Below are 21,277 nucleotides of genomic sequence, written 5' to 3'. Positions count from 1 at the left end.
GGAAGCGTGAAGGGAAAGACATAAGCTTCCTTTGACACACACAAAGCGCCATTGCATCTCTTTAAACTGACACTAATGCGACATAATCGGACACCTCAACATGCTTGGAGGAGAGCGCTAACTGCCAATTCTGTTACGTTAGCTCTCAGATGCCTGCACTGGCTAGCATCATGCTAAATGATGGGGGGATAAGGAGGGCCATCACCCACCCAGGCCAATAATCTTTTCTTAGACTCCAGGCCACAGACGGCTGTGGCATCACCGGGAATTGAACTCATAATCTACTGGTAATAGGCCCAATAAGTACATGTTCAAGAAAACTATTTAAAAAGTTCTAATTGATTATAATGCATTCACAACATAAAATAACCAACATGCATACTGATTTTGATCGATGCTGGAGGGGATCTGGATCCTTGATTTAAGCATCAGATATGAAAGCCAAGTGTAACTTACAACTGGCTCCAACATTCTACATAATGACAGAGGAAAGTCGATGCCAGTTGGTGCAAGCACAATCGTTTTACTAAGAAATACTCATATCATTTGACATTACACATAGAGCATCATAGTACAGTAAAAGATCTGTTTGCATCATGTGCATGTAAACACACTGCTATATCTGAAACAAAATGAACATTATGTCTCAGTGTCTGAAGAAAACAAGTAGTCTGAAACGAAAGGGACTCAAAAAGCTACATAATACATATATGGGTAAATGAACTAATGAACATAATACATTTGTCAACAACTTGCATCTATGAATGTAGTATTGAAAAGTAGTGCAATACATGTCCAAAAAATAACATCAAATAACCCCCAAAAGTGTACAGCTGTTTGAGGAGTTGTGTTGTAAGGTTGGCAAGATTTATGGCATTCTGTGAGTAACTTTAAGAATAGTACAGCATTCCTTTGTTGGTAAGTAAACAACACAGAAAATACATTCAGAATGGGAATACTGGTGCTGCTATGCTGCCAAAGATATTTTAGTATTAACAGAGGGGCTCCTACAATCTCTGTAAAATAGTGCTGGATTTGGTCCTGGAATCTGTCTGTTATCTGTCAGAGCTGCATCGCTGTAAGTGCATCTAAACCACTTTCCAGACTCAAATCTTTCAGTGCTGAACAGACTGGCTGTGAGCTGAGAGACAGTCGGAGTCCTGCAGGACTCTTGCATCCTCTGCAACTGTGACCACAAGCAACCGGACAGGAAGACGCTCAGTGAAACACAGGACTCAGAAAGGCCTTATGGACTTTCTCCTGGTACAGAGTGAAAGCCTGCTTCTGTTCCTTTCTGTTCATCCACCTGGAGAGAGACAGGGAGAGCATTAGTGGTTGGGGTCAAACTGTACTGAAGCAGAAATGAGTCACTCAATCAATAAATCAATCTCTCAAACAACTAATTGAAGCCCAAGGAAATGAAAAATCCAAAAAGAGAATTACATAATATCTCTGTAGTTTCTCCTAGACGACAATAAGGCCGGATTTCTTGTAGTTTTCTAGAAAGAAAGTTTGTCATTTTGCTGCCTAACTATGCACCGTCATGGAAACAGCACAGCATTGCCAGCAGAGCAATGCTTCCCACGCTGATGGGAGGTTAAGGGCCTTGCCCAAGGGCATGACAAGGAATACCTAGCCAGCCCTGGGATTTGAACCCACACCCTCCCAGTTGCTGGCTCACCTCTCCTACCACTAGAAGTACTGTATCCTTTTTGTCTGATGCTATTTCTCCTTAGGAATTTTTCTAGATTCACCATTTAGTCACCTGGGCCAAAAAGGAGCAATATTTGAGTAATGTATTTATTCAATCCACAGATTTTTCAAAATTCCCACATAATTCAGTCATTAAGGTTGAACAGAGTCATTCAGAGGCTGTATACAACTTGTGTTTTTGGTGATCAGATGATTTTCAGGTTAAACTTGATCACAAACCCAGGCAAACACACCCAGGGTGCACTGTGATCAGATTCCGATCAGATCACCCCGCAGTTGTTTTCTGTGTCTGCATACAATTATATTGTCATTATAAGTCATGACCTCTCTCTTGTGTCCAAAGGGTCCCCTGGATAGCAGTGAAGCCAACCACTGTGGTTTGTGTTGTGCTTTTTATGTGGGAAAGTAACAGCAAATCTCATCTGGTCACACATTAAATGGTAAGTGTAAATGGAATCCAGATTCAGACATAAAACGCATCTTAATGCAAGAGGTAAACAACCTCTGAAAGAAACCTACTGAGTGTGAATAGTTAAGAGTAGTGGTGGTAGGAAGGTGTGAAGAGTTTAATGCCTCTAAAAGCTCCCTTATAGAAAGTTTTACATGAATACACTGCTCGATGCCTGAGCTATTCTTTTGAGAAGATTTTGGCCTGAAATGTATTTTTTAAATATATTAATGGCAGGAACATGCAGGAACATACAGGCCAATCTAAGGCAAAATAGTATCCAATTGATAGTTTTCCAATGACATCACAATCGCTCTGCCACCATTTTGGGTTGGCAACTTCAAGTTCATTCATCAGTGCTGTGGCTTTTTGTAATGAGATAACAAAGCCACAGCCGATCCAGCAAAGGCAGTAAAACATGTAAAACACTTTTTAAAGTACATTAACCAGTGTATTCGACTGTACTGACTTGATCTTATTTGATTTGTGGTTGTAGTGATGGCAAGCAAAAGCTAAAATTTAAACAACTGATATTACCTGCTACGTTATTATTTTCATGTCCTGAACCGCATACAAGCACCCTAAATAGTATGCAAAAAATAGTGCATGTACCAACAGAAGTTCACTCATTAGTGTAGTAGGTGAAGTATGTGTGTGGTGGTGTGTGGTTTGGGGCGCGGCGTTAGATCAGCCAGTGAAAAGAGTTCAGCAGCTCCAATGGCTGATTAGCTTCGCTGTGCTGCTTGTTAGGATCATTTATTTAGGTAAATTGATGCTTTTATTGAGGTAAGCTGATGGCTTTGTATTCGCCAACTTTCGAAATTCGTTCTACGTTTAAGACGCCTCAGTGTAGCTGCAGCACCATTTAAGGTGGAATGGTAAATTCAAACGAGAAGCTGGCAAATAAGAAGCCTACTTGAGCTTGATATATATGTATGAGTTGACTACTGAAGAGCCTTGGGAGCTTTGGTAGCCACTTTAATTAGTTTTTGTAAAATATCATGCATTGGAATGTTCTGAACTCTGGAGATGTGCAGGCCACACAGATCCAGTCCACCAACCTAGCTAATCTTCTCGTGGTGCTTTCAGGAGACACATCTAAAGCGTCTACATATCTTTTCAGCAGTCATTCTAGTCTATTTTTCTTGGTTTTTATCCACTTGCAAGATTTAACTGCAGTAACAGTGATGAGACAAGCTCTATCAGAGCACAGTCAGAGATACAGCTCGCCTACCAACATGGCGACGCGGTCTTCTTAATGACATAATCGAATACTATGAATAACTTTATTTTACCAATTTACCACTGTTTTACCATCATCGACACTACATGTAAAACTCACGTGCATGCCCACTGGTGGTTTTGGAAATGAAATACAATGGCTGTATTTCAGTTGTATATATTGTGACTCCTGTTTTCTATCACCAGCACTGCGAATGAGTCAGTAAGTGTCTCTACAACAAACCCAACAAAACATCTCAAAAACTCAAATATGTGGAACTTCTGAACAGGGAGTCCAGGACACTTCAACTAAACCTGCTAACTAACTGATACATTGAATCAGGCTTGTCTAAACAGGGAAATCCAAACTATTCTGGAATCCAGCCTTCCATGACTGAAGTTTACTCTCGCAATAACCAATCGATCAAACCAGTGTTCAGTCATAAACTCACATTTTGCTCAACATCCATAACATGAGGCAGAAGATGAGGACTGCGATGATGATGCTGATCAGGATGCCGGCGAGTGCTAAAGCATTCCATGGCTCGTAATTTCTGTCTTCCACTGTAGTCTCTGTGAAAACAGGAAGAGGGATTAAAGTGTTTACAAGCTTGTTAAGTAGTCATTAAAGTTGGGACACCCAGCTCCTCCAGAGAATTCCAAAAAGGCTATGCATCAATCAGAATGTGGTGATTCACTGTCGGAATGCTCAGAACCAAGTACAATTGACTATGGTAATATTCGGGAGTGCATGCGCTCATATTTGAAATTTTAAAATGGGTTTGGATTCATTACAAATTGGCACGACTTGTCTGAGAACCACTGCCGTGTAAATAGTTCCTTCCATCACATTTGTGCATTTTTAAAAAGGTAAATAATCAAATCTGACCACATTTGAGGTTTCCTGTTGCTGAAACTGTTTCCAAAATATTTATAATCATATCACTGGCTGTGGCAAAGAGATCAGTGTCAATAGGGTGAGTATCCCTTAAGTGAATTACCTGGGAAGCACACTGAATCACTCCAGTCGCTCCAGAATCCTTCATCAGCGCAGTAATCGTTCACTTTGGATCGGACCTGGAAGCAGTTCCTCTGACTCTTGCCGTTCCACAGAAAGTCAATGGTGGTGTCCTCGGTTACATTTGTCCACTGAAAGAAACAGGAGCAGATGAGGGACACGTTTGATCGCTGTTTAGAAAGGAACTTGACTGAAAAAATGATTTCAACAGCCTTCCTGAACATATAAGTGTAAAAACAACTGTATAGTCAGTTACATATCCACTATGAATGACTAGAGGGAAGGAAGGCTCTTCAGGGAGAACATCTATTCTGACCTTTGACAAGAGGCCAGCTGGCAGATTTTTCAAAACAAGAATCATGGCCAGACAGGCAACCACAATAGTCTCAACGTCATCAAGATATTTGCCGTCTGCTTTTTTTGTTACTTTTTTGTGTGCGCTCCAGAACAGGGTTTTCCTGTCTCTTTCTGAAGACTAGAGCACTGATAAGTCATCTGATAAGGATGAATCACAGGTGTGGCAGGCTGCTCTGAGTATAAAGGATTGGATTTTGATCCCCTTGTTCTATCCTTCTTGTTCTGGGGTACACAGTGGTGTAAATAACTAGGCCGAAAGCTCAGTGACATAAGCTCATTCACAGGCTCAAACAGTGACCTCATCACTGAAATGTGCCGAACGGCCTACTTTAGAACAGTCTTCATTGTCAGCGGTAAACAAGGGTGGAAAACACTCAATAAAAATAACAAAGTACAATTACTTAAGTATTATATCGAAAGATTTGCACTATATCTGTTCCTGAGTATTCCTAAAACTGAATACTTGTACTTATATTATATATATTTTGCTTCTTATATTCTCATTTAGACCAGGAGAGTCTTCTCTTTTTATTTAGATTTTTCTTTCACATTATATATATATATATTCCTATGTATTTTTTCCATTCATATCCCTTTAATATGACATTGCCATAACTACGCTAATTCATCTTGGTGCAAAGACCAGTACTGCCAATTAGTCAGAGTTGGATGTAGCATGTTGTTCAAGTTTCAAAACATACCATTCACTCCTCAGTTCATACTGTCCACATATTAAAACTAGGCCTCAGAAACAGCCCATCATGAATGAATGTCACAAGAATCAATGTATTTGCGCTGCAAAAAAATGGCATCTTGTCAAGTAAAATGACCTTAAATATAGTCAATATATCTGATGTTTCCTATTTTGAGATGGTTGTGCACTTATAAGATTATCTAGCTTACTTTTCAGTAAGTCATTTCATGTATCTGCTAATATAGTGAGATACTTTTACTTAGTAAAATGACTTAAAACAAGTAAAAACATATCTAGAAATAAGGTAAATAATCTAAAATCAAGCCAACATGAGAAACATTAGATTTATTGGCTATATTTAAGATCATTTTACTTGACAAGATACCACTTTTTGCAGTCTACACATATACACCTGTTCAGCCTACAGCAGTAAAGCCCCGCCCACTCAGACTGAAGTTATACGGAGTGTTTCAGCATGGACTCCTTTTTTAAATGAAGCTCAATGCAGATCCTACCAGATTTCGAAAACTCGAAAACAGCAACACACACTTAACGCCTAATTTCTTTTCATTTTTAGGCTGTTGCCTGAATGTTCAGCAACATTATTGATCATGTCACACTACTTAAGTATAGTTTCTTTGTATTTTTCCACCCTACTGGCAAAACAAAAGAAGTTCCATTTCTACACGTGAGCACATCTACAGCATGCAAATACCTGTGCGCCTGCATACCAATTAAAAGCACTGCCTGATGTGCCATACTTTCACTGATTGCTGGGACTGCCTGGGGTAAAGAGAATAGGAACCAGGAGATGTTCTGCCAAGATCTACTTTAGGATATCAGGACGTTTAAGCATTGCTTACTCCTGTTTCACACTAGGAGACACCTTGGATAGACGCTTTGGATGTGCTTTGGCCCTGAGGCATGAATGACTGTGCCACGCTGCAATAAACACAGCGTGACTGGGATTCCTGCCAAAATTCTCTTCACAGAATGTGGCTGCCAATACAGTGGAGGTAAACAGCAGAGAATAGAACCACAAGTGGGAGGTGAAAGACCACGCCAAATAATGCTGTCAGACTAACAGTTAATGAATGTAATGAAAGGACACCCAGAAACCTGAGCTTGGGGTGTGTCTGTTTTTGAAACTGTCCCATGGGCCCCAGTGGTTCTCAGCTGATTTTTTTTGGTTTTGAGTTGTGAAGCAGGCTTGGGGCTGCACGTTTCGTTTATTTTGTTGTTTTTTTTTGCGTTTTTTGTGTTTTCTGCTTTTTGATATATATGTATATATATAAAATGCCTGGAATTTCATTAGCGATGCCCTAGCACCACCTTAGCAACCGTGGCTGCCAATAAAGTGGAGGAGTCAGAGGTGAAAGACCGGAGAGTAGAAGTACGAGTCGGAGGTGAAGCTGACCTTTACAATGTGCCAAAATTTCATGATGAATGGAACAACAGAAATGCTCCAAAAGTGCTTGGGAAAAAATCTCGTTCCATTAACTTCCATCCAAAATTAAGAATGGTTTTTTCCTTCTCCTGTAAAGTTTTCACTTTGGAGATATGAGGTTTTCTTCTGACAACACTGATATATATATATAGGTTTAACAATATAGATTGATGTTCAGTATAGATTAATGTTCAATTTTTAGATTAATATTTAATTTTATTACAAAGATTTCAAATTTGTTCAATGTATTTCAATAAAAAAATTATATAAATTATTATTTTGACAAGCTTTAATGGGCATAATGAGTTTGTACCACAGGCTCCAGGAAGTGTGTATGCATGTGCTTATGGTGCACTGCCCTAGAATGATGGTGCAGGGAACACAGATTCATTTCTGAATCAAGGTTTCGTTTAATAAAAGCATAACAATTTAATATGTTAATCATCAAGTGATGCTTTAACGATGCACTATGAAGCTTTGGAGCAGTGAAACACCTCTGAAACTCTTTCTGTTCTGCTGAGATCTACTGAGGAGAGGTTCCGGACCAGGTTTGTTCTGTTTCCTAGTTTGATAAAACTGTAAGAGATTCTGTATTCTGAGATTTTAATGCCATTGTGTGTGTTTGTACCTGCCAGTTGCTGCCATCCATGCTCTCTGCGGTCCCTTCAAGCTCGTATTCCAGACACTGCTCTGGCACTTTACCAGCAGGGGGCGACCACTGCACCTGGACCAGTTCATTCTCAACCAGCACCTGCAGGTCAGACACCGCTGCAGGTTTTACTGTAAAGCGAGAGAGAGAGAGAGAAGGTAGAGAAAGAGAGAGTGAAGTGTGAGTTTCAGGCATTAGATTAGGTCTTCAACAATGCTTAATGTTGGAGTAGAAGTAGGGTTTTATTATATCTAGGACTTCTGCTATTTATTAAATTAGATTAGATTAGATTAGATTAGTAACGGAGTAACCTACTGATCATTTTTACAAATAATCAACTTATCATATATATATATATATATGTGTGTACGTACATATATATATAAATCGCTGCTGTCGTTTTGCAGTTTTTCACATAATTTGAAAATGCCTGCTGCCCTTTGCATTGTATATATACAATGGTCCAAACTGGGGTCACTAAGTTCTTTCATGAGGCATGTGAAGAGAATGTCATGTGGCAGCATGGTTATCACTGATTCAGCTGTAACATGTAGTTACCCTTGTTCTGGACCTCTAGGGAGAAGAAGGCGGGCCTCAGCTCTCCTTCTGTGGAAGAGCCGTTGACACATATGTTAAACTCGGAAAACTCCAAAAGAGACTCCTGAGGGAAACGGCATCCTCTCCGAAACTCAGAGGATGGGATGTACTCTGGACATTCTGCAGTTTCTGGCATTTCCCTGTGCCTGGGAAAACAGGATGGCGTATTTCTAACATTAACATATTTTCAAAAAGCATTAAATACTAAATGTGCCCTACGTTTTGCACAAGTAACAATTTATATATATATTTTTTCCCATTATGTTAAAATTCAGCACATAAACAGTAATTGTGGTGTAAAATGTTCAGAAGTGTGTTCTCTGTAAAGGATGTGTTCACTTATTTTCATTCAGAAAATCAACAAAACGTCATTTCACCAGGGGCACGTAAACTTTTGCACAAAACTGAAGTACATATTATACACACTGTAATGCAGAATAGTAGAGCTTTACCAGTAATAGAGGTAGTGCTTTGAGCCTGGAGGGTCAACAGCCCCTGACTTCCACATGCAGTCCATGTACTCCTTGTTGAGGTAAACACAATGAAAGTCCCTTATCCTGGATCCAGCCACACCTGAGATAGACAAACCATTTAAAATGCCAGGTTTATTACATTCCAAGCCGTGTTATTCACTAACTACATGGACTACAATGCAGTTATTCTTAGTTACAGAAGTGCATAACAGGTCAGCAGGTCCTGGCTGTTTAAAGGGTCAGACCTAAGGCGTTTTATTCACTTATCTGTAAGTTATGAAGTTATGAGAGTGAGGGACTGAAGCATGATCCCAGACACGGACTCTTATTCAGCCTTTGTTAAATGTTTGCTTGTCCTGCTCTGAACTGCTTTCCTAAAGTAAACAGTAGTTCCACCAAAGCATGTTTTATTATTCTCTCGAATTTTTTGGTCTTCTCCCACTGGGGTGCACTTGTGAATGAGAGAACTTCCTTTTACTTTTTACACTTGGTTGACAAAAGGGCCTTTTAATCACACTTGACCTGATGAATCTGAAAAACGCATTGTGCAACTGTATCAGACCCGAAAGCTTGAAAGAGATAGGATCTAGTCAAATCTCTGCTTGTCTGCAGATTACACCACATTCCCAGTGGGGAATTTCTGTTGTAGTTCCAGGGAACTAGCTAGACACAGAAACCTGTGGCGCAGATGTTTCACCTCTCCTCAGTGAAGCCCCAAGCATAAATATTTTCATCTTCACATGCCCATGATCCACCAAACGGCATGCATTTTACAGTGACTTACACCATATATGCTCAAACCAGCACAAAGTTTGGATCAAAAAATAACATACATTCTATCTCATCCGGTAATCTTGTCTAAACTTCCAGCTACACTGTCAAATGATGCCTGCACTTGAAAAACAAAAGTGGGGGAGAGGTGGTTTGAGGGGAGTTTATGGTAAATGGTAAATATTAATGTTTTGGTGCATAGTTTTGCTTTGAGAAGCAAACACTATCAAAGGGTCAACAGTACCATCAGACCACTTCATATCAAGAGGATGGACTCTTTAGGCCTATGAGGTCCATCACTGTGCAATAAAAGGCCTCATCTTCCTTTATTTTACAGGATGAATAAGCTTTTGTTGACTAGAGGAACCTCTAATCCATACACAATAACTGGAAAATAATTCCAAACAAAATGATGACCTCATAGTTTATCCAAGCCGTTATTTGCGTTTGCACTAAGCCTTGCTGTAAAGAGTGGCCTTGTTCAGTGGTCCTGATAATCCTGTTTTGTTTTGCTTGGTTTCAGGCTGATGTCCCTGGCACTGAGCCTAAATCATAAGAGCAGTTTCTTTCCTTTTTCTTTGGCTCTACATAATTGCTTCTCTGGTAGGTGGCAGGCGGACCCATAAGCACTGTGCACTCTGTTAACACCTCACCTGCAGGAACTGACCCTCCTGAAGATACTGCTGCTTTTCCATTTCCTGCAAAACCTTATTCTTATTCTCTGTTCTTTTTGCTCTTGTGTTATTGTTTTGCTATCCGGTGTCCACCAGAGGAGGATGGGTTCCCCTTTTGACTTTTTGTTCCTTCTCAAGCTTTCTTCCTCTTGCGCTTAGGGAGTTTTTCCTAACGCCATTCGCTGGCTCATGGGGGCTTGGGCCCGGATTTTTTTGTAACGCTGCTTTATGACACCAGCTGTTGTAAAAAGCACTATATAAATAAACTTTGACTTGACTTGAGTCCAGCAGCGCCCATCCCCTCTCCAGGAGCTTCCAACTGAATATTGAATGTTGATCTATCATTTGTTTTAAATTAGGGCTGTAACTAAACTGCCCTCCAGCAGTGAGATCAGCTACAAATGTGCACAGTCCATGAGGGGCAATTGAATAACAGAACAAACCTGAATTGAATTAAATCTTTGGTACACTGTTTGCACAAAATGTCCTTAGGTGGCCATAAAATAACAGTTTTGTAGGCATTCCAGCCAAAAACAAGATCTTCTTAGTACGTTATTTGTCACGTTATGCAGAATTGAATTCAGCCGATGGCATTCACAATTTCACGTTGTTCTCATGTCAATGTTCTTTCACCATAATACCCAGCATGCATTGCACAAATGCTTCACACAACCATCGGGAATCCCTGTGGTGTCAACCAATCGTGACTGCTAATCTACCCACTGGTGTATAGGCTTGTAAATACAGCCAAGCTAACACAAGTGTTGCTTACTCTGTTTGCTGAACAAATTTGTTAAGAAAATAGTGATTTTGTCTCCACTTATCAGAAAATGGACACCAGAGATAAGGATTTTTTTATCCTTTCATCAAGAGAAAAGAGGCCAAACTGAGGTAAGGTGTGAGGTAAGACTACTTTGGCACCACTGTTAGATGTACGTAAGCAGATCTGGCAACAGTTAGGGGCACATCTAGCTTTTCAAACATCTTTACACGTAGCAAGCATTTTCAAAGGAAGGTAAGGTGTCACCAAACTTTTGACAGGCAGTGCAGAACTGGTTTGGAATGAAACTGGCAAATACTTTGTCACGTACCTGTGTGTTCAGGTGTGTGCACGAGCTCCACCTCCTCTCCCAGGACCTCTGTGTCGTTGGTGCACGCCCCCTTCAGCAAAGTGAGCATCCTCAACTGGATGGGCTTCTCCAGGTCAAACTGGGCCTCATAGGACAGTCTGAGTGTCCGTACACTCTAAGAGACACACAGGCAAAGATTTAAGTCATCTGTGTTGCACCAAATCAGTCTTCGGGGAAAAGCAAAAGTGAAAAGTGAAAGCTGAAAATGACAGCTTTTACTTTTCACCTGACAAACGACAGAGTTCCACAGAACTCTAAGGCCTTAGGTTGTCCTTTGAAAGTCTGTTCGACGCCCAAAAGAAGGTAAACAGGCTGAATATTTACTAATTATGCTTCAGGTTTTTCCAGTACACCAGCTCTTGCACTTTCTGATGGACTACATTTAAAGAAAGCATTGTGGAAAAGATGAAATATTCCCCAAGCTCTGGTGATCAGCCAGGACATGTTTTATATCTCAAGTTTTGCACTGAAGAAGCAAAGGCACCAAATGAGCCAACTATGTTTGGGTGTTACATATTTTATATCCAAATTTCCCAGCATCTTGTTGCTTTTTAAACTGCTGATCGACTAAAGAAACGTCTGCTGACGCCTATTTTTTTAAGGAAAGCCACATTAAATAGACAGATGGCTTTTAAAATGGTCAGCCGTGTCCTGCCATCCCCAATGATTATAAAGCTGGCTTTGCAACAGAACAGAGTTACCAGAGTAAAAGTAATAGTCTTTGTGAATGGGGCCAACATTTCGATTAACATTTGGTCCTCAGGAGCTCAAGCCATGTTTAGTTCAAAAGAACTTCAGAAGAAACTTTTTTGTAAAATACCTCTTTCAGAACCTGGAAGATTCTGTCCTTTTTATGGTCAACATCTATCCTGGTTCATCCTCCCATGTGCTTTCATTTTGGCTCCTTACCTTGTGGCTCAGTAAAATCCAAATTTAAAAAGCTTCCATGGAACTCTAAGGCTTAAAGCATGCAGTGAGTAAGGCCAAGAACAATCATGGCTTATTTGGAGGGTGCACATTGTGCAGTTAGCTGAAACTGCGGTACATGAGCTGAATCAGGACTACATTTGAACTGAGTCAGCAATGAGCAGTTCTGGCAACTGTGCAATTTTTGAAAGATACAGCTGGAGTCAAAAGTTTTGGACATACCTACTAGCGGGTTTCCTTCCTTTTACTATTTTCCATTTTTGAAGACATAAAAACTTTAAAACGTGTATTTAAATGTGGATTTATACAGTAACCAGTGTACGAAATACTCCCTGGTATTCCAAGTTGGCTACTAACTCATTTGCCATGACTTCACTGATGCTAGTTTCAAATGTTTGGTCTAACAATTCCTCTTTCGGAAATGCGCTTTTCTAGTTTGGTAATGCGCTCTTCCACACATTAACTAAGATCTTACTCATCTCCTCTACTGTCTTCAGTTTGGAAATGAGTAATAATTCACTCTAAACACCAAACTCTTGGGAAACTGGGCAGGTTTTCAGATTTGCAAATATGCTGTGACACCTTTTCGTTTTTCAGAAGTATTCCCGGCATAGTTATGGTTGCTGGGCTATGAAGGCCCAACTGAGTGAACCAATTTGCTACAGCGCCACCCTGAAACCAGTGCTGCAACTCCAGTTAGTTAGGAATTTCTAAGACAGAAGCTTGACTGCGGGTGAAGCAACTAAACAATAAGCTTTCCCTGAATTTATATTTAAGCAACTATTACTCTCATTACGGACAGCATAACCAGTTTAGTTTCAGCGACCAACAGAATTTTGATCTTGAGACACTCAGGTGTCCAAGACCTTGTTGTTGCTCAAATTCAAATCTCGAGCATTTAAGCTTAAGCCTTCACTTAAGAGTTCACTCTTTTGACCACTGTACTCCATTTAGGTTCCCTAAAAAACCTTTAAATTTATAGTTCTTTAAAGATATTTTTTTAAAAGAAAAATTCTCATAATGTAAAGGTTCAAAGAAAGACCTTACATTATGTGAAGGTTCTTTGAACCATTAAAAGGTGTTCTTCTCACTCACAGATCTCTTTTTCAAACTTGGTTCTTTAGGAAACCGAAAGTGGTTCTTCTACTGCAAAGAAACCTTTGCAGCACCTTTATTAAAGCAATACAAGAAACCAATATTGCTGGTGACTCTGATAGTGCCTTGTAGTTGTTTAGCATCCCATACCTTTAGCATTTTCCTATCATTTTTAGGTAAATTTCCATTTCTTGTACCCACATGTGCTCGATTATGTTGCTTTTAGATGCAAGTCACTTCGGAAAAGTAAATATTAAGCCACCACAGCTGGAAAGGATCAAACAAGGGAAACACCAAACACTGACCCCACTGTTTCATGGATGGAGATACTGTATGTGTGGTTGAATATCACACTGGAGCAGATGAGCAACCAGCTGCAAAATCCTTTCTTATGATTCAGTCCTCTATGGAAATTCATTACAGATAAGGCTTCACTTGAAGCAGAATGACAAAGACAACTGAAAAAAAAAAATGCTTTCTTTATGAAAAAAAGTAGAACCATAACTTTAGAGACAAAGTTACTTGTGGGCTATGTAGTGTTAAATCAACAATGCTCATGTCAGTCATCTTCATGCTTACTGTGTATGTGCTTTAACAGTTCAATCACACAACTTGAAGAGCGCCTCAGGCCACTGGGTTCAGAGAGCTTCTGTTGTTCATGAAAGCAATATAATACAAATGACAACCAGCCTTGTTTCTCTGCACTTGCTAATTTTACTGAGGACGGATGCATAATAACAGACTTTCATGTTGTTGTGGTGCTGAAAGATTAAAGTTCTAACGTTTAAAGTTCTTGGTTTTTTCTACAAAAAGTCTAACAAATGTCATCGCAGCAGTGGAAAAAGGGGTGGAAACCTATCAATACATACGCAGTGCTGTAGACAAGTGCCAGCATGTACTCCATTAGTTGTACATCTGTGAGCTGACAGTCTATTAAGGATTGGGTTCTCACACCTTTTCAAAGACAAAGAGACCTTTTCATGACTTGTCAAAGACCCATTGTAAAACATCCATGACTATTTTCCATGACTACTTGAAAACAAGGATTTTTACCACATACTGTCTTGCTAACATCTTTGAAACCCACCAAACTCTGGCAAGAAACTTACAAGAACCGTTATTGCAAGAGTTTTTCAATGTCCACACTGCTAAACTGAAATGTGTCATCAGGGAGCCGTAAAATATTAAGAACACTATAACATGAATTTAAAATACTACACTCTCAAATAGGTGGTTCTTTTAAAGGCAATGGTTAATTAAAGAACTGTGACTCAAACTCAAATAAGAATTTGAATGTATAGGTTTTCCTCTTTTTTGGTACTATATAGAACCATTCCTTCTCAAATATATGAGTATAAACACTCAGATCACTTTAAAAACTGAAAATATGTATCGGACAATTTCTTGGACTGCAGGAATTCATTTAATGTATAAAAGATACATTAAATGCATCTGTGGGAATGTAATGTAAACACATACCCTCCATCTCTCTGTGTATGTGTTGTAGAAGCGGAGCTGGTAGCGGACAGTACAGTCCGTGAGGTTCTGCAGGCTGCTGGGTCTGCTCCACTCAATTTTTAGGTGACCCAGCTGACCCGGGTCTGTGATCTTTATGTCAGCTGGGGGGTCCACTGGAGACAAGAACAAGAATGAAATGGCTTTAAAATCTTATACATGTATCTTCACCCAACAGTTTGGAAAAAAAAAAAATCAAGAAAAAAAAAATCAATTAACAAAAGTATGGTCTAAATTTAGGCCTCAGGATTCAGCCTTGATATTGTTCCATGAAGATTTAGGCTGCTATGATAATTGGTGGAGTGTAATCTTCCATGACTTGTTAGCTGTGATAGCCTTGAAGCTCCAGCGCAAAACTGTGGAAGCAAACTTACAACACCAAATGTCTTGGCTGACTCAAGATGGGCTAAAAGGAGTGTTGTGCAAATTTGATTGTTTGGTGAGATAACACTTTTGAAGCTTTCAGCTTAACATCAGTCATCTGTGGTGGGTTTTTTTTTTTAAGTGATTCAGATTTGTACACATATTAAGCTGTGGTGTATCCACTTTGTGAGATATCTAAACACAGACTCACACTGGGGCCATTCCAGAGGCTCACCTGACAAGCCGGCTGCATCAGTCGAGTGTGAAGTGTGCTGAGTCAGCAAAACGAACATAACCAAACACATCCATAGCAGCGTTCCACCTGTGGTCATTCTGTCTTCCACGTGGTTCAGTTAGTCCTGTGCAGGGAAAGTTCAGTGAACAAAATGGCCAAGACAGCAGCAAAAGCACTTCCTTTAAACTCATTTCTGATTTATCTGATGAACAAAAATACAGACTCAACTCTCACAAGGTGAGAAAACTCCTGACTCTGGTGGGACTCGAACCTAGAACCATTGAATGACCTTAAACCTATGTCTAGAAGTCCAATGCGCTCTCCATTGCACTACAGAGCCCATAGACAAATATACATTATAATTTAAAATAATATTATAAAATAATTCGTTATAAACTGGCGAGTTAGCAGACAAATCAAACAATAGACAGATTACAAACATACAATCCAGATAGTCCAATGTAGCCAATGTAAAGTACTTTAACTTTGCTTAAAATTGGTTTTCATTCCACATTTTGGTGACACTTTATTTTGAGTGGTCCTTTTTAGGTGAAACAGACACTCAACGCACTCTCAGTAAAAAGCATATGAGGATTAGGATTAGATTTTGGGTTGAGGTTAAGGTTAGGGTTAGGATTAGGGCCAGGGTTAGGGTTAGGTTTGGGTGAGGTTGGCTATGGTTAGGTTTTGGGTCGAGGTTAAGGTTAGGGTTAGGATTAGGGCCAGGGTTAGGGTCAGCTTTAAGGTAAGGTTGGGTAAGGGTTAGGTTTTGGGTTGAGGTTAAGGTTAGAATTAGGGCTAGAGTTAGGGTTAGGCTTTGGGTAAGGTTGGGTAAGGGTTAGGGTTTTGGGCTGAGGTTAAGGTTAGAATTAGGGCCAGAGTAAGGGTTAGGCTTTGGGTAAGGTTGGGTAAGGGTTAGGGTTTTGGGTTGAGGTTAAGGTTAGAATTAGGGCCAGAGTAAGGGTTAGGCTTTGGGTAAGGTTGGGTAAGGTTAGGTTTTGGGTTGAGGTTAAGGTTAGAATTAGGGCCAGAGTAAGGGTTAGGCTTTGGGTAAGGTTGGGTAAGGGTTAGGGTTTTGGGTTGAGGTTAAGGTTAGAATTAGGGCCAGAGTTAGGGTTAGGCTTTGGGTAAGGTTGGGTAAGGTTAGGTTTTGCGTAATGGAAGTAACATATTAACAATACATCTGCTTAATGTAACAGAACATCTACAAGATATTTACTTCGGTGTATAATGCTTCACTGATATGTTGTTAATGTGTTACTGATACACTGTTAAGAGTTTATTAATCATCTACAAAGGACCACCCCAAATAGTCTTTCCCACATTTTAAATCATTTTATAAACCCAATTTAATGAAGCTTCAAGTCCATATTCTGTCCACCTCAGAATGCACTGACCACACTCACATACACACAGACATGGACACACACACACACACACACACACACACACACACATATACACACAGCCAATAAGCCTCAAGCCACAAAAGCTTAAACAACGCCCAGCCTGTATATATAATGAAAACGTGCCAAGAGATCCATGAGAAACTCTCCCACACATGGCTGAACAAAGACAAAGACACTGAGAATACAGACAAAGAGGTCACTGCACAAAACAACTAAAGGACTTTCCAACTGTTCTTTTTATCTGTAATATATTTCCCCAGATTACAACAGTTTCAGCAGATTATACCTGACAATCTGAATAAAATCACCCACAATTTAAATGAAAAAAAGTACTCAAAAGTATTTAAAAAGAGAGGTATAAGGGCAAATATGTAGAAACAATGCAGAACCATAGAATTACAGTTTCTAAGAGTACTCACTCAAGTGTTTTGGAGTGGAGAGATGGAATGCTCCTCTTTAGGGATGCTTTCAGCGTGTGCACACACCACCCCGCTGGTATGCTCTGACTGGGGACTCCAGCCAGCAATCGGGTTTTGTTCAGTATGCACAGCTCCTCCTGCTGAGTCAGATTTTAAGTGACTAAGGCATGGCCTTTTTACCTCTGTCATCTACGTAAACAGAAAACCCCTTGCTCTTCTACTCACTTGTCACTTATAGATTATATATATATATTTCCAGTCAAAACTGCCATTAAGTGCAAGGTATTAATTTTAAGGTGATATTTCTAAGGAGATAAGATGTAAGAGAATCCATTCAAAGTGTAATAAATTCTTAAGAAATGTAGAAAAAATAGAACGCATAATCGCCACGCAAGACCTGGCAGACCACCAACACTGTCCCCATCAGATACACAGCACCTAAAGCTTTCATCTGTAAGAGAGAGGAGAAAATCAAGCTGCTTCAGATCTGAAATATCCACAGGTGTTTCTGTCCCTCCTTACTGTGGGAGGTGAACTCAATGCTATGGGTCTGCAAAGGATGTGTTATTTATTTATTTAGCACTTTTTTACATTGTCCCAAAGCAGTATTCCACAAAATCTGGGCTGAAGCCTGAAATGAACGTCACCAAGGGAGCCTGTGAGTCATCAGCACAGATTTCCTTGATAGTAATGTAATCCTGCCAGATAAGAGCGTTTTTGTTTACTGGGGAGTGGTCACAAACATTTTGGTGTCAGGAACTTATCATCATGGATGACACATTAGAGAAATCAGTACTGAGTCAAAATCATTGGGAATCAGATTCTTTCCCAGAGAACAAAAACGTTTAGTTAGAGACAATAGTCCTTTATGCAAGTTGGATACGGATATAGAACATGGGAAATTGTGCAAAAACCAGTACAGATGCTTTTTGTGGCTCCCTAAGAAGGAAAAGTAAACAACCAAGAACCAAGGCCATCTTGATTAACACTTTGAGAGTGATCTATAGATGCTAAGTTTGTCTTTAATTAACATTCTAATACATTTCAATTCAATGCAATTGAACTTTAAGTTGAACCCAATAGATTCTACTAAATCTAACCCTAATCCTAAACCTGACTGTAACCCTCACATTGTTGGTTTCATCAGGGGTCTGTCTCATGAAACAGGATTTTTAGCTTAACTAACCTTATCACTGTATTATGTAAGATTAGTGGTTTTGGAGACCTCTCTGGTGGAAATGTGTAACTACACGCAACATGTAGAACAGGGGTCAGCAACATGCTGCTCGAGAGAAAAGGAAACATCAATGCTTGTTTAACTATTTTAAAATCAGCGCATAGCATGTAGCAAACATGCTCATTAGACAAATTCTAAAGAGGAACTCAATTAACAGCTTCTTTACAAACACTGAAGCTCCTACTAAAGCCTGAGTAGACTGATAAATCAGTGTGATGATCTAGTTATTTATCTGAGTGTTGCTGAGCTCTTTTGAGGGATGATCAAACTAATCCCCTCAGTAATGGACATGTTTGGGAATGATAACCTCAGCATCAGTGCTGCACTGCACACCTGCTCAGGGGATTGTGGGAGCAGCGGTGGACTGATGAGAGATAAAAATAAAAGTTTTTTGGTACTTCATTTAAATGAGAAGTTGTTTTACATGAAGAAAACTGCCAAAGAGAAACAGCGAGAAACAGTGAATACGTAAAAAAAAACCCCGTGTGACTTACCAGTATGTATTCTAAATGTATTTCGAATACATTAATTTATTATTTATTGTAATAGAAGACGTTACCGAATACATTTAGTACGGTGGATTCAGTATTCAGCCATCACTACTTTCTGCAGCCCTGTCTATAGATAACCCATAGGGCACCCTTAAAATAAAAACGGACCCAATTCAGTGCATTCATGTTCAAGGTCTATTCAAGTTCTTAACTTCCTGTTGGAAGTCTGCAGTGAGATAAGATTTCAGGGAATTGTAGAAGCATCGGTAGCGAAACGCAAACATGAGGTCTGCTACCCCAACCATATTATGTCCTTGGAAATCTTGTCTTTCCTTCCTTCCTGTAACCTTGCAAAACGTATCTTGCTCCCTTTTTCCAGGGAACTTACTGGGAAGCATTCTCTAGAATGGAGGAGGCCTTGCTGAGCTTTGACAATACAAGAGCCAGACACCAAAGGATACTGTGACATTCTCGTGCTCCAAAATAGCACTTTTGGCAAAATCAGTCTGATTTTTTAAGCTAATGCAAGACGTTAACATTGCACATTTTAGTGCTTTCCCTGCATTGACTCAGCCACTTTAACTCAACAACTGAGCTAATTAGTTGGATCAGGTCTGTTGATAGCAGGCAAAACACTGCTGGCCTCCAGGACCAGGGCTGAGAAACACTGGTATAGACTTCACTGAATGGAAGTTACATTTATTCTCTCCAAGTCCTTCAGTGCTGCCTAACTAGCCATAAAATTCCAGTTCTGGTCCAGTTCCTTCCAGCAAAGCTTACCCCACCTGATCTAGTGCTGGCAGCCTGTGTCAGAGGACTTATTTTGAATGATTGCCCAGAATTGGGCCCAAGGCACTGGCCCAAATCCAGATGCCAGATCTGCCATAACTGGGCCAAAAAATACCCCAACTCTGTACGTTCTCAAATGTGCACTTTATGTAATTATTTTGTTATTTCAGTATCATAAACAGATATATACAGAATATAACAACCACTTTAACAACAACAACAAGCCACTTTCTTGAGTTGTCTTTTTTTATAGTATACTTTGTTGGAAGTGGGTTTTCAAATATCAGTAAGACTGTACTGACTGCCCTGCAGAAAAAAAAATCATAGAAACCATTAAAAGTTAAGGTAACACTTGGCTCAAGTTAAGTCTTCGGGCGCAAGCACAGTCCCGCCAGAACAAACTCCTGGGGCAACACCCCCACTGCCACAGCTCTTCCAGGGGAATTGTAAAACTTCCCATATCGAGCCATATTAAGTCCCCGGCTCCAATGTCGCACCTCTACGTCGACCTCTGCCGAGCATCTTTGCACCATGCCGCCAAGCCTCACCAGGCCATTTTCCTTTTTACTCTTCTCGCCATTCGCCTTTGGTTTCGTTGTAGTGCCATTTTCCTCCAGGGCACTTGGAGGCACTATCCCATTTCTGACACCAGTGTAGGATCAACAGAAGAGACACAGGGACAGCCATGCTTCGCCAGTAGTAGGACAATGCAACATGCTCTAGTTAAAACAAGGGCGATGGTTAGAGCTGTAAGGAAAATCACAGCGTATATGTTAGCATTTAGTGTTTTGTGCAACTTTCTGATTTAATATTGTAAAAACCCAAACTTAAAAAAACACTTACATTGCAACTAGCTAGTTTGCACCTACATGCAGCCAGTGCATCCGGCCTCTGCAGCTGGCCATATTGTTTCTCGCCATATATGACAATCTGCCAACAGTTCAAGTGAAAATGGAAGCATTTGATCTTGCTGTTGGTCCACTTGCCAACTGTCAAAAAAAAACAATACCACTGTGCCAGACAGTCAGATTATTTTTTTTCAAAGTCATTTTCCCGTGAACCTTCCGTGTAAGGATAGGCATCTGGAGGAAGGGGCACCTCGGAGACCCTGAACATTACATTCTTCAAAGCACTCTGGGACATCAACATCTAACCCACTGACTCACAGGAGAAGCTTTGGAGAGATAAGCTAAGTGAAGAGGCACGCAAGCTATGGGAAGAAAACCAAATCACTGGAGCTACAGTGGGCCATATGGTCACCATTGTGTAAAGGTTTTTCATATAATTAAAAAAAAAAAATCACTCCATTCATCTACCCAGAACCTTTTTTAGAAAACAAACAGAAGGCAACCACATAACTGGAAAAAGTCATTTTATTGGAAGGTTCTTTTTTTTTTTTCTCATGACTTTTCAAACAGTTTGTCTTTTGTTTGAAAAAGAAAGGGTCAAATACTTTTTACAGAGCTTATGTACAGGAATGGTGGTTCGATCACAGAGGATCCAGGCATGCAATCAAGAACTTGTTTCATACAAAACATCTATCTGCGCGCACGCACACCACGCATCTGGCCCTCAGTCAAACCGAGCGTGAATCGGCACCTCATT

The 21,277-nt window shown here is 40.0% G+C and overlaps 1 protein-coding gene across 1 annotated transcript; it reads right to left on the bottom strand.

The window, feature by feature from the left end:
* Positions 1–499: 499 nt before the first annotated feature.
* Positions 500–17,286, bottom strand: il13ra2 (interleukin 13 receptor, alpha 2). The gene is made up of 10 exons (XM_036564740.1): positions 17,156–17,286; positions 15,328–15,451; positions 14,694–14,845; positions 11,154–11,307; positions 8,597–8,717; positions 8,106–8,290; positions 7,527–7,678; positions 4,384–4,531; positions 3,835–3,955; positions 500–1,306 (listed from the first exon to the last, which is right to left on the bottom strand). The coding sequence occupies exons 2-10, from the start codon at positions 15,422–15,424 to the stop codon at positions 1,219–1,221; spliced, it is 1,218 nt and encodes a 405-aa protein (XP_036420633.1). The 5' UTR covers positions 15,425–15,451; positions 17,156–17,286; the 3' UTR covers positions 500–1,218.
* Positions 17,287–21,277: the final 3,991 nt, after the last annotated feature.

This window comes from Colossoma macropomum, unplaced genomic scaffold (genome assembly GCF_904425465.1).
Source record: "Colossoma macropomum unplaced genomic scaffold, Colossoma_macropomum, whole genome shotgun sequence".
Taxonomy (NCBI): domain Eukaryota; kingdom Metazoa; phylum Chordata; class Actinopteri; order Characiformes; family Serrasalmidae; genus Colossoma; species Colossoma macropomum.
Note: the sequence above shows the minus strand (reverse complement) of the source record. Positions and strands in the feature narration are given on the sequence as shown.

What these genes read in the sequence shown, in the direction of transcription:
- il13ra2 (XM_036564740.1), bottom strand. Translation starts at nt 15,424, where the DNA reads ATGACCACAGGTGGAACGCTGCTATGGATGTGTTTGGTTATGTTCGTT. An exon ending in CATACACAGAGAGATGGAGG is followed by an intron (nt 11,308 to 14,693) that starts GTATGTGTTTAC and finishes TGTGTCTCTTAG; the next exon opens with AGTGTACGGACACTCAGACT. An exon ending in AAGCACTACCTCTATTACTG is followed by an intron (nt 8,291 to 8,596) that starts GTAAAGCTCTAC and finishes CTGTTTTCCCAG; the next exon opens with GCACAGGGAAATGCCAGAAA.